Source organism: Myotis myotis, unplaced genomic scaffold, assembly GCF_014108235.1.
Source record: "Myotis myotis isolate mMyoMyo1 unplaced genomic scaffold, mMyoMyo1.p scaffold_m19_p_1, whole genome shotgun sequence".
NCBI classification, from domain to species: domain Eukaryota; kingdom Metazoa; phylum Chordata; class Mammalia; order Chiroptera; family Vespertilionidae; genus Myotis; species Myotis myotis.
Window position 1 is genome coordinate 202,442,172 of NW_023416313.1, and position 13,550 is coordinate 202,455,721.

The 13,550-nt window shown below is 42.6% G+C and overlaps 1 protein-coding gene and 1 non-coding gene across 11 annotated transcripts in view; both read left to right on the forward strand.

Moving 5' to 3' along the window:
- The first annotated feature begins 3,745 nt into the window (after positions 1-3,745).
- The window catches only part of RBM25 (RNA binding motif protein 25), a 47,998-nt gene continuing 38,193 nt past the window's right edge, over positions 3,746-13,550 (forward strand). For 2 of the 10 annotated variants that reach the window (XM_036312055.1, XM_036312105.1), the window contains exons 1-5: positions 9,150-9,220; positions 10,139-10,255; positions 10,367-10,487; positions 13,303-13,352; positions 13,523-13,543. In XM_036312055.1, coding sequence (XP_036167948.1) covers positions 10,214-10,255; positions 10,367-10,487; positions 13,303-13,352; positions 13,523-13,543 — 234 coding nt within the window. In that variant the 5' untranslated portion in view covers positions 9,150-9,220; positions 10,139-10,213. Of the gene's footprint in view, positions 3,952-4,134; positions 5,526-9,149; positions 9,221-10,138; positions 10,256-10,366; positions 10,496-13,302; positions 13,353-13,522; positions 13,544-13,550 lie in introns of those variants that run through there. The other 8 variants (XM_036312042.1, XM_036312033.1, XM_036312013.1 and 5 more) reach the window with 8 other exon arrangements.
- On the forward strand, positions 10,728-10,834 carry LOC118661145. Its single transcript, XR_004969161.1, has one exon. It is a non-coding gene; the product is annotated as a U6 spliceosomal RNA (small nuclear RNA).

Sequence of the window (13,550 nt, forward strand, 5' to 3'; positions counted from 1 at the left end):
CCAGGTTCGATTCCGGTCAAGGGCATGTACCTGGGTTGCGGGCATATCCCCAGTAGGAGATGTGCAGGAGGCAGCTGATCGATGTTTCTAACTCTCTATCTCTCTCCCTTCCTCTCTGTAAAAAATCAATAAAATATATTTTAAAAAAATAATAAATAAATAAAAATCAATGGAAAAATATCCTTGGGTGAGGATTAACAAAAATAAATAAATAAGTTCTAAATCCTAAAGGTGGTGTTAGTAGGTGGGGCCATTGAGAGGTGATTGGGTCCTGAGGGTGGAACCCTCATGAATTCGGACCCACAGAACTCCCTAGGCCCTTCCACCATATGCAGATACAGTAAGTTGGAGACCTGGGAGAGGGTCCTCACCTGATATGCTGGCACCCTGATCTTGGATCTAGCCTCCAGAACTATTAGCAATCGATTTCTGCTATTTACTAGTATAAGTACTCAATCTATAGTATTTTATAGCAGCTGAAACAGAGTAAGACACCTTAGATTAGGTTAACAGGATCGTAACTATGACACCAAAAGCACAAGTAAAGAAAAAGTAGGTAAATTAGTTATCATCAAAAAGAAAATTTTTTCTTTAAAGAAAAGTTTTTATTTTTATTTTTATTTTTTTAGAGAGGAAGGGAGAGGGAGAGAAACATGAATGATGAGAATCATTGATTGGCTGCTTCCTGCATGCCCCAAACTGGGGATTGAGCCCCAAACCCAGGCATGTGCCCTGACTGGAAATCGAATTGTGACCTTCTGGTTCATAAATCCATGCTCAACCATTTAGCCACACTGGCTGGGTTTGTTCATCCTCACCTGAGAGCATTTTTTCCATTGATTTTTTTTTTTTAGAGCGAGTGGAAGGGGGAAGGTGGAAAGAGAGAGAGAAAGAGAGAAAGGAAGAAAGAGAGAGACACCAACATGAGAGAGACACATTGATTGGTTGCCTTCTGCATGTGCCCGGACTGGGGCTGAGGATTGAACTTGTAATCCAAGTATGTGCCCTTGACCAGGAATTGAGCCCTTCACCCTTCTGCACACAGGGCAACACTCTAACCATTGGACACACAGGCCAGGGCTAAGTTTCATTATCTGTTTAACAATAGTTTCTACTTCGTGTGGGTTACTGTGAGAATTAAAGTTGCTGATATTTGTAAGATGCTTAAAATAGTGCTTTGGGCCCTAACTGGTTTGGCCCAGTGGCTAGAGCGTTGGCCCATGGACTGAAGGGTCCTGGGTTTGATTCTGGTCAAGGGCATCACCTTGGTTGCAGGCTCGATCCCCAGTAGGGCTTATGCAGGAGGCAGCTCATCAATGTTTGTTATCGATGTTTCTAATTCTCTATCCCTCTCCCTTCCTCTCTGTAAAAATCAATAAAATAGCCTCAATAAAATATCCTATATAATAAAGAGATAATATGCAAATTAACCTTCACACCCTCACAAGATGGCTGCCTACAACCAGGCCAGGAGGGGGCTTAGTGAGGGACGATCAAACAACTGAACAAGCAGGCTGCATGGGGCGACAAGGTCAGCAGGGGGGATAGTGAGGCACGTCCAAATGACTGAACAGCAGCTGCGTGGGGTGACCAGGCTGGCGGGGGGGCTGTGAGGGGTGACCAGGCTGGCTGGGGGGCTGTGAGGGGTGACCAGGCTGGCGGGGGGGCAGTTGGGGGCAACCAGGCCAGCAGGGAGGGGACATTTGGGGGCGACCTGGCTGGCAGCAGGGGGCAGTTAGGGCAACCAGGCTGGTAGGGGGGGCAGTTAGGGGCGATCAGGCTGGCACGCAGAGGCAGTGAGGGGTGATCAGGCCGGCAGGCAGGTGAGCGATTAGGAGCCAGTGGTCCCAGATTGTGAGAGGGATGTCCGACTGCCCGTTTAGGGAGATTGGGCCTAAACTGGCAGACAGACATCCCCTGAGGGGTCCTGGATTGGAGAGGGTGCAGACTGGACTGAGGGGAACCCCCCTCCCCCCATGTATGAATGCCATGCACCGGGCCTCTAGTATAAAATAATATGAAATAAAACAGTGCTTGGTACAATGTTAGGGCTTTAACTGGGTTATAAAGTCTCTCCCTGTGTCCTAAGGGGCCTGGCTAGGGTTTGGGACTTCCTATTCACACTACAAATATCTGGAGTAGTGAAAGGTCGATTTATTTATTTTAATATATTTTATTGAGTTTTTACAGAGAGGAAGAGAGAGGGATAGAGAGCTAGAAACATCGATGAGAGCGAAACATCGATCAGCCGCCTCCTGCACACCCTCTACTGGGGATGTGCCCGCAACCCAGGTACATGCCCTTGGCCGGAATCGAACCTGGGACCCTTCAGTCCGCAGGCCGACGCTCTATCCACTGAGCCAAACCGGTTAGGGCTCATCATGTATCATTTTTAAAAAATATGTTTTTATCATTGATTTTAGAGAGACAGAAGGGAAAGGGAGAGAGAAACATCGACGTGAGAGGGTAACATTGACCGGCTGCCTCCTGCCCACCTACTGGGGACTAAGCCCGAAACCTGGGCTTGTGCCTGGACCTGGAGTTGAACCCAGGACCCCTGGGTGCATGGGGTGACTCTCAACCCACTGAGCCACACTGGCCAGGGCTGTACTAATTCCTTCTATTAGACAATTATTTATTGAGCACCTGCTGCATGCAGGCTTTGTTCTAGGCCCTGAGAATACAGCAACGAACAGCGTTTCTGCGCCTTGAAGTTTACATTCTAGTGGGGTAGGGCGGGCAGACCACAGAATAAGAAAAAATACATAAGACAGCAGATGGTGATTCGTTCTCTAAAGTCAAATTAAACAGGAAACAACGCAAGTAGGAACTGTTTAGATACGTTTCCATTTTACATACAGTGATCAAAACTTGTCACCGGCTCCGCCTCGTTAGCAGGGCCTCCAGGACAGAAATAAAACTTCTTACTCCCGTTTACCAAGCGCCTAGCACTCAGCCCAGCACAGTCCTTTATGGAGACAGCAACTTCACATTGAATAAATTATGAGCCTTCTGAGAAGCAAGCGGTTGGGAAACAAAGGCCTGTCAATAGCTATTGACCGTTAAGCCCAGCCAGGGAATAATCTAATCACGCGTGATCCGCTTATTCTCCTTAATCTAGTTAGCGGAGTTTTTTGTTTGTTTTACGTTGGAGCATGAAAGCCACGGGAAATGTTTTCACAGGTCGGTTGAGGTATTTCCAACATCTCGTTACCTCACCGGCCCTCCCAGTGAGCATAAGCATTTATGTGAGGTGTGTGTGCACTTAAAACAAATAAACAAAAGAACCCTACCGGGGCCAGTTCTCCCGGTACCCAGAGTCGTCGAGTTCGGCCGGGTGGGGTGGGGGTGGAAGAGGGCATAGAGGCGAGAAATGGTGTTGGAATAAAAAGCCATCGTTTTCTAGGGAAAGAGCAGCCCCTGGGGCTTAAGGTGCTGTGCGAGGGCCCACTGGTCGGCCCATCGAACCTCAAACAAGGATCTAATCCTCGACACAAACTATAATAAGTGAGAAATCCTCTAACGTCGCTCGCGCAGGGTCCAGCGGGAACCTTGACCTCAAGATGGCGTCCCGCAGTCACAAGACTCAATCGGCTCCAATCAAACATGGCAGGGTGGGTCGTAATTTACAGCTCGAGCCTTTCTAGGCGCCCCTTCTCTATGGTCGTTCGCCGGGGCGTGGTGACTGAGCGCCGACAGTGAGGGCTCTCTATACGCGTTCTTCTCTATGGTGCTTCTCTCCACGGTTTCGGCCGCAGTGCACGCCGGGCAAAAGGAAGACCTCCAGAAGCTCCCCGCGCAGCGCGGCAGTGTTTGCGCTGCGGCCTTTGCGAGTGGTCGCCTCTGAACCAGTCTCCCGGTGAGCGGCGCGCAGAAACCTCGAACCGGTGGAGTCTCCCGTAACCAGGAGCCCAGAGGGCCTCGGAGACAGTCCCCTTGTCTTGGCGGCGGGTGAGTTCACGCCTCTGAACGCGTGTGGAAACCGGGTACCTCGGCTCGGGGGGGGGGGGGGGGGGGAGGAAGGAAGGAAAAGCCGGGAGGCTCCGAAAGGGCCCGGGGTGGGACGAGGGGAAAGAGGGGGGCCGGGTGGGGGAGGGGAGGGGCGCGAGGCCTGGGTTTCCTCACTTCTCTAAGGCCTCGGAAACCAGTGGGCCGAGCAGGAGCCCATGGAGGCCGGACCCGCTTACCGCCAGAGCCTTTCTCCTCGCATTGTCGCCCACTTTTCCTTTTCCTTTCACGGATGGCCACCGGGAGTCCCGTCGGCACCTCCTGGGATCCACGTTTGCCACAAAACGATTGGTCCGCCCCTGGGGAGCCCTTCGCGGAGGCCCCCTTCGGAGCCTTACGGTACAATTTCCGGGCCTAGGACTCCCTTGGCCTAGGCTCGGCCGAGAAGCCAGCCAGCATCCACCCTTTTCAGAGAGGTGCCGGCTACCAACGGATCTCTCTCCCTCCCCCTCGGGTCACCGAGAGCCCGCCCCCGTGTGACCTGCCCACCTACCTCCGTGCCCCCGAATGTAGTCAATGCCCGCTTTCTTTCTTTTTTTAAAGCGCCCTCCTCGTTTGCTTGTCTAAGATTGAGATGAGTGTTGTGGTCCTGCCCCCTTTCCTCCAGTGGAGGTTGCCGTGAGCTGTACCTCCATTCATTCTGTCTAGGCGATGACCACGCTTGCACATTAAAATGTGTGACTTCTTTCTCACCCTTCTTTGGTCTTCAGTACTACTTCTTAAATACGTTTTTCGAACTAGATCTGGGAGGATGAAGATTATTTTGCAGTTATGTAATGTGGATTTGTATGGCCCTGGAAAAGCCATGTTGCTCCCGGGCAGAGTGGAGCGGACCGAAAGGAGGGAAGAGATTGGACCTCTCTTGCACCGGACTGCTGTAGTGTGAAGTGCTGTGCCTTAGGTAGTTGACAGCAGTGTCTACACAACTTCCACGTTTGTCTTGGGTACTTCAATTTTTAAGATTTGTTCCCGCCAACGTTCAGAAGCCTAGAAAGGCCGTTCAGTTGGTTATCAGTTGCTCGTGATTTAATACGTAGATGCTACACTATTACAAATTTTAACCTTTCTTTTAAAAGCCTTTGTTGTCCTCATCTGTAAAATAAGGATTAGGATAGTATTCACTTCATGGATGATTGAGATTGGAAATTCATTCAATGTATGTAAAATCCTTAGTGCAATACCCAAATGACGTAGTGTTTAGTCCATTTTAACCGGTACGTATTGTTATTTAAGAATTTTCAGTGAAGTACAAGAGCCTAACCCTGATTCTAACATTTCTTCCAGTGTACTGTGAATAGACTATTTTTCTGTGAATAGTCTTATAAAGTAGAAGTTAATCCTTAATGCAAAGTTTCTCATTGGTATGTTACTAGAAAGGGGCATTATGACACAGTGAAAACAGCCCCTGGATTGGTAATTGCAGGATATTAGGGACCTTGAGGGGGTCCCTACCCACTCATTGTGTTCCTTTGGACAAGTTAGCGTCTTCATCTGTAAAAGGAGACTATATCTACAAGGTAATTTGGGAGATTAAGTGAGATAATGTATGTTGAAGGCTTTTGTAAATGAAAGTAAATAAAAACGTTTTTATTAAATAATTCATCTTCTTGGAGTTACCGAATTTCCATTTTTGGTCCCCAGAGTGTAATTCAAAAAATTTTTTTTGGTAGAGAACACATAGTTAGGAAGAAAATTATTGTCCCACTGTTGCATATAGGCACCATATACCAATTATAGTTTGAATACGTTTATTTTGTGTTTGCTATATTTTTATTCCAGTGTTAAGGCTCTTAATATATTTTAAAAATAAGTCCAATAAGTCCATTTTAATGTTGGGTAACTACTTCAGACTTAAAGTCAACATTTTTGTCCCCAGATAAATGAGCTTTATACTTAATTATACATAATTTAAAAAAAAATTTTTAATTATACATAATTTAAGGGAAACTTATATTAAGTATTTTATAACATTGGAAGCAAAAGCAGTCTTTGAATCTTTTAAGGTTTTACAAAAACATTCTGTTTTTAAATTTCTCGATAGTCTTTTGACACTGCTGCTACCATTTATAATAATTTCGATTCCTCACAAAGTTTTTGAATAGCTTTTACCTAGCTTTTTTTTTGAAAATTGAAAATAAGAAAATATGATATTCCCACTAACCAGAATAGTGATAATGCTTTTTATAAACTTTATTTTGACATAATTTCAACCTTTAAATAAGTTAGAATAGTACAAAGAATTCTCAAATACCTTTCACCCATATTACCTAAATCACCTGGCCAATTTGCTTTATCCTTTCCCCTTTTTCTCCAGTTTTCTTCTGAAATGTTTACTTGTAAGTTGCATGCGTGGTGTTCCTTAACCACAAAATGTGTATTTCCTAAAAGCAGGGACATTCTCTTATTTAACAACAGTACAATGGTCAAAGTCAGGAAATTAATATTGCTACAGTATTATCTAATCCACAGGTCTTAATTGGATTTTGCTTGAAATTGTCCTGAATTGGTATTGCTTTTTTTAAAAGCAGCTTTATTTAAGTGTAATTGCATAAAATTCAGTCATTGTAAACTTACAATTCAATGATTTTTAGCAAATGCACTGAATTGTGTAACCATTACCCCAACGGATTCCTCTTTGCTGTTTACAAGTCACTTCCGTTCCCACTCCACTCCAGACTATCACTACCTTTATCATTGAAAATGGTAAAATGGCAAAGTGGAAATCTCAGAAAATTAATTATCAGCTCCCTTTTGGGAGACTCAAAACACTTCGATAACGTTATGAAAAGCTTTCTTATAAAAGAAACTTGTGGTTAAGCCTTTCCCATTCTTTTTTGGACAGGGAACACTTTTTTCCTAGAAATAGTTTCTGAAGACTCCAGCAAGTCTGTGGAAATTCAATTTGAGAAATGATGTTCTGAGGGTCTTGCTTTGCTTAGGCTGGGGAGGTATGTCAGTCCATTGTATCTTGCCAGGTTATAAGCAGAGCAGGAAACAGTGCATGCGGCACTAATCTTTTATAGTCAGTGTAGAACCACTACTTGGTGTTTAACTATATAACTTAAATTTGCTCTTTCAGAACTAATAAAAATAATACTTGGAAAAGAACCGGGCACATATATATTTATTGAGTGAATGTAGTTGTATAGGATTACTTGCTGAGGAGAGTCTATTGGTTCGTTTGCCTTTCACGATTTCAGAAATTTGGCAGTGTCGTGATGGGGTTAGCGCCTGTAAGTCTATCCCTGGTAAAATATTTTGTTCCTATCAGGATAAATCTGCAATGGAGGAATGCATATAAGCAGCGATGGTATTCTCAGGAGTGCAGGGAAAAAAGACTGGTTTGAAAGAGTAAAGTGGAAAAGAAAAGCAGAAGTGCATGCATATGTAGAGTGGTAGAGATAAATCTTATTTAGAAGTTTGGTTTTTGGGGGTGGGGGTAATATCAAATTTATTGAGATAAAATTTACATGTAATAAAATGCACCCATTTTAATTTCAGTGAATTTTGATAAGTGCATAACACTGTATGTTTTTGTTAATTTTTTACTTATCTGGTTAAAATGCTTTGACTCTTCTAAAAGTGAAGAACTCCTATTCAGGTATTTTTAAAATACTATTTAAATTTTTTTCAGTGCTAATAAAAATAACCTCTCCATCTCTCCTTTTCTTAAATCCCACACACATTCCCCTTAGCAGTTGGCGAGCTTCATAATAAATCTAGAATCTAGCAACTTGTTGCCACTTTCACTGTACCACTTGTTCCAGGGCCCCCTCTTCTCTGGATTATTGAAGTCGTGTTTTGCTTTGACCCTTGTTTTTCAGTCTTAACATAGTGACCAGGAACACTGGTAAAATAAGCCAAATAAGAAATCCTTATTTAGAGGAAAAACCAAATTCTTTACGGTGGCCTACAAAGCCCTGTACTCTCTGAAGCCCCTCCCCCAGTAACATTTTACATTTGTCTGACTTTCCTTGCACACTGCACTCCAGCTGTTGGCCTTGCTATTCCTCCCACCGCTGGCTTTTTGTATTTTCTTTGTTTGGAAGATTATTGCCCCAGATTAAAAAAATTTTTTTTTTTTTTAATCCTCACCTGAGAATATATTTATTGACTTTAGAGAGTAACATTGATTGCCTCCAGTATGTACCCTGACCACTGGGAATCAAACTGAAACCTTTTTGGTGTTCCGGGAGTTGCTCCAAACAACTGAGCAACTGGGGCTGGGGCTATTGTCCCTAAATGTTAAATAGGGCTTCCTACTTCCGCCCATTCAAGTCTTTGTCCAATTGTCATCTTCTGACCACTCGCTGTATTTAAAATAAAGCACGCCCAGGATGTAGCTCAGCGGTTGAGCATCGACCCAGGAACCTAGAGGTCACCTGTTCGATTCCCAGTCAAGGCATATGCCCGGGTTGCAGGCTTGATCCCCAGTGTAGGGTGTGCAGGAGGCAGCTGATCAGTGATTCTCTCATCGATGTTTCTCTCTCTCCCCCTCTCCCTTCCTCTCTGAAATCAATAAAAATAAAATAAAGTACTCCCTAACTCTCTTTCCAACTTCATTCTACAAAGTATCAACTTTGAATATCTATGTAATTTATTATAAGAGTATTACAATTGCTCAATTTTAGGTAAAATCTGATTAGCTTTGCTTATGGTTTTAAAAGTTTTTCCTCAATCATTTTCACATATCAAAATATATAAAAATTTATGTTGAAATAAGTGGTTGAGACTCCCATTTTAGGATGTTTGAAAGTGAATAATATTTATCTAGACGTTACCAGAAATGTTTGTGTTCTGAATGTCATGGAAGGGCTATTGTCTTAATAAGATTGCCTCAACCTTTGAAGTTCAACCTATGAATAAGCAAGTTTTGAACAGTGTGAAGTAAAAGGGAAATATTTCATAGAAAAATTAGAAGTGCATGGAATGGATATATTGGCATATACTAAAATTAAACGTGTAGTCTGATGAAATTTTTTTAATTCTTTTTTTTTGTTTTGTTAATTCTCACCTAAGGATATTTATTCCATTTATAATTATTGTAAGGCTAGCATAGTACCTGGCACATGGGAGCTTCTTAATAGATTTGTTTAATGAAAACCTCAGAGTTAATTTGTTTACTCATTCATTCATTTATTCAACAGGTATTAATACCAACTGTCCTCCTAAGAAAAGTGCTGAGATAGAGTATTATAATACAAGAGCTTCTGTAAGTAGGACAGTAGCTGTCTCTGTTTTAAAAGGAGATATATTTTTTCTTATAGAGTATTTGTTTTTATTTTTGGGCAAAAATATAAAGGATTATTTAAAAATATAAGACATAGTAAAATTAGTTGGCATTTCCCCTTTTTAATTTATACTGATACCTACTTACTATTTATTTATTAAAATATATTTTTATTGATTTCAGAGAGGAAGGAAGAAGGAAAAAGAGAGAAACATCAATGATGGGAGAGAATCATTGGTTGGCTGCCTCCTGCACACCCCCTACTGGGGATCGAGCCCATAACCCAGGCATGTGCCCTTGATTGGAATTGAACCCGGGACCCTTCAGTTCATAGGCTGACGCTCTATCCACTGAGCAAATCGGCTAGGGCTGTTTTTAAATTTTTTCTATTTTTAAATTAATTGATTCTTAGAGGAATGGGGAGGGGAGAGAGAAACATTGATTTGTTTCACTTATTGATGCATTCATTGGTTGCTTCTTGTATATGCCCTGACTGGGGATTGAACCTACAGCCTTGGCATATCGGGACAGTGCTTTAACCAACTGAGCCACAAAGACCAGGGCGGTTCTCTGTATTTGAGTGATTACTATGTGACCTGATGTTAAGATGTCTCCTACCCCCAGGTTTATAGTTCAGTGAGACAGTCATTTGTACTTGAGGAACTGGCCAACACTGAATCAATAAATACTGTGTAACTTTGTAAATTAGTTTTCAGAAAGGTGCTGATATGTATTAAAAATGAATGTATCAGAACACTTTTAAAAAAATAACTGTTAGAAACCTTCCTGGATTCTGAGTTTGGTTTAAAAAGATTCATTGATATTTCGTATTTAATTTTGGATATTAACTGAACCTCAAAATTTTTTTCTTCCTTTATATGTATTCCCATATGATTGTAGGAGTCTATCCTGAACTTAGATCGTGTACATTTTGGGAACTTATTTTAGAAAAGATCTAAATTTTAAAAATTCTCAATGGACAGACAGAGAAAAGAGGGTCTTTGCCAACTTCTTTGGGTAAGAAAACTTTAGAATTTTGCAGATACTCTAAAAATGAAGGCCAACAAACCAGGCATATTGAATTGTAAAGTTTTCAAATAAAATGATTTGTCATGATTTCTTTTTTAGACATCTGCAGTAAGAATGTCTTTCCCCCCTCATTTGAATCGCCCTCCCATGGGAATCCCAGCACTCCCACCAGGGATTCCACCACCACAGTTTCCTGGCTTTCCTCCACCTGTACCTCCAGGTAATTTTGTGAGTACTGTAGTTGTTTTAGCCTATACTTTTGTAGTATTTACTTTTAGGAAGATATGTGTGTGACTGTTAGTAGTAAAGCTGTCTGTTAATATCATTCTGGAAATGTGATGTCTCATTTTCCTATGGCAGAAGTTTTCATATCTGACTGAGTATAAACTCATTTGGGACATTTTTTAAAAAAGTTACGTAAAAAAATAGATAGCTCATGAGGTTCAAAAATGAAAAAATAGTGCTTGCTTCGGCAGCACATATACTAAAATTGGAACGATACAGAGAAGATTAGCATGGCCCCTGCGCAAGGATGACACGCAAATTCGTGAAGCGTTCCATATTTAAAAAAAAAAAAGAAAAAATACACAGTGAAAAAATTTTATTACATTCCCACAGAATTATTTTTAGTTTTTTCTTTGTCCATCCAGATATTTTCTAATGCATATTATAAGCCACGTAACTATATTATTTTATTCACCAGTGGGGTTTTTTAATTGATTTTTTTTTATATATAAGAGAGGGAGAGAGAAACATTGACTTGTTGTTCCACTTATTTATGCATTCATTGGTTGATTCATGTATGTGCCCTACCCAGGAATGGAACATGCAACCTTGGCATTTTAGGACGATGCTCTAACCAACCAACAGAGATATCTGGCCAGGGCTCCGTTAGTACTTTTTCTTTTAACACAGATATAGAGTATTATTCTATATACTAGAGGCCCGGTGCACGAAAGTCATGCACGGGTAGAGTCCCTAGGCCTGGCCAGTGATCAGGGCTGATCAGGGCTGATCACGTTCCCTGCCTCTCCCTTCCCTTGCCACCCTCACACCGCCACCGAGCGATTCCCCCAGCTGCCTCTTTCCCTTGCTCTCTCAGTGCCCTGCTGCTGTCGCTGGTCACCTGCCATGTTCTGCGCCGCCCCTTGGTGGTCAGCGCATGTCATAGCGAGTGAGAGAACTCCCGAGGGGACACTTTGCATATTAGCCTTTTATATATACTAGAGGCCTGGCCTGCAGGATCAGGCCAAAACTAGCTCTCCAACATCCCTTGAGGGGTCCTGGATTGTGAGAGGGCGTAGGCCAGGCCGAGGGACCCCACTGGTGCACGATTGGCGTCAGGGAGGGACAAGGTAGGTTGGCCAGTTTGGGAGGGACCGCGGGAAGGCTCCAGGGTGTGTCCGGCTCTTCTCACTCAGTCCCAATGGTCCATACCCCAGCAGCAAGCTGACCTACTGGTCAGAGCATCTGCCCCCTGCTGGTCAGTGCACATCATAGCGAGCAGTTGAACAGCCTTAGCATATCATTAGCATATTCTTTGATTTTTTTGAATGGATGACCGGACACTTAGCATATTAGGCTTTTATTATATAGGATAGATACTATTTTGCCCCTCCATTACTTTTAGTTGATTTTTAGAGAGAGTGTAAGAGAGAGAAAAACACCAATTGTTTGCCTCCCCTATGTATCTGCCCTGACTGGGAATTGGAATTCCAACCTTTGGGTGTAAGGGACAATGCTCCAACCAACAGAGCCACCCAGCCAGGGCCAATTTTTTTTTTTTTTTAATATATTTGTATTGATTTCAGACAAGAAGGGAGAGGGAGAAAAGTAGAAACATCAATGATGAGAGAGACTCATTGATTGGCTGCCTCCTGCACGCCCCACACTGGGGATCAAGCCTGCAACCTGGGCATGTGTCCTGAACGGGAATCAGACTGTGACCTCCTGGTTCAAAGGTCAATGCTCAAGCACTGTGTCACGCCGGCCAGGCCACTTTTTGTTTTTATTAAAGAACCAGGTATAACAAGATTCTTCCTAGGTTTTCAGAGAATTTATCATTTGATACTTAAAGGAAAAAAAATGTGAAAGGATTTGTGTTTTACTTTTTTCTTGTTAATCATCCCTTGAGGATATTTTTCCCATTGATTTTTTTTTTTTTAGAGAGAGCAGGAGGGAGGTGGATAGACAGAAACATCGATGTGAAAGAGACACACATCACTTGGTTGCCTCCCACACCTTCCCTGACTGAGGGAAAGGCATGGAGCCTGAAACCAGGGTACTTACCCTTGGCTGGAATTGAACCCGTGACCCTTCAGTCCAAGGGCTGATGCTCTAACTGCTGAGCAAAACTGGCTAGGGCTGTTTTTTACTTTTAAAGGATTAATTAATATTGTTAATACATAAATGAATCTGTATTTGTGATAGTGCAGGTTTTGCGGGTGTACTGAATAAGATGAACATGAATCAGTAACTATTCAGAATTTTATACTCCTTAAGTCAAAAGCATGTTCTGGTAGCCTTGTTACTTTAAGAGTAGTTTTTTGTTGTAGGTAAACTTGTATAGATTGACCTGATACCACATTGCTTTTGAAACTAAGATGTTCAGTATCTCATTAGTTCTACATTTCTACTTAAATTAACTATAAGTGAGTATAAGAACAAAAGCTTAATATGCTAATTAGACCAGACAGCCGAACGACCTTCCAGATGTCATTCCAGATGTCCTTCCGGATGAAGCAGCCGTGGTGGGGGCTGAGGCAGAGGCAGTTAGGGGTGATCAGGCAGCTAGGCAGAGTGGATAGGGGCAATAAGGCAGGCAGGCAAAGGGGTGAGGGGCAATGAGGCAGGCAGGCAAGCGGTTAGGAGTGAACGGATTGCAAGAGGGTGCAGGCCAGACTGAAGGACCTCCCTTTCCCCGTGCACAGATTTCGTGCACTGGGCCTCTAGTACTTGTATATATGGCATGTAGTTGATACAGAATACAGTCATATATAATTGTGTGCTTACAACTTGCAATGCTTTTTCCTTAGGAACCCCAATGATTCCTGTACCAATGAGCATTATGGCTCCTGCTCCAACTGTAAGTATAATTGTTAAGTAAATTTTTTACTTATTGATTGATTTTAGAGAGAGAGAGAGACATTGATTTGTTTCCCACTTATTTATGCATTCATTGGTTGATTCTTGTATGTGCCCTGACTGGTTATCAAACCCTGCAACCTTAACGTATTGGGACAACGCTTTAACCAGCTGAATTACCCATCCACGGCTGTAAGTA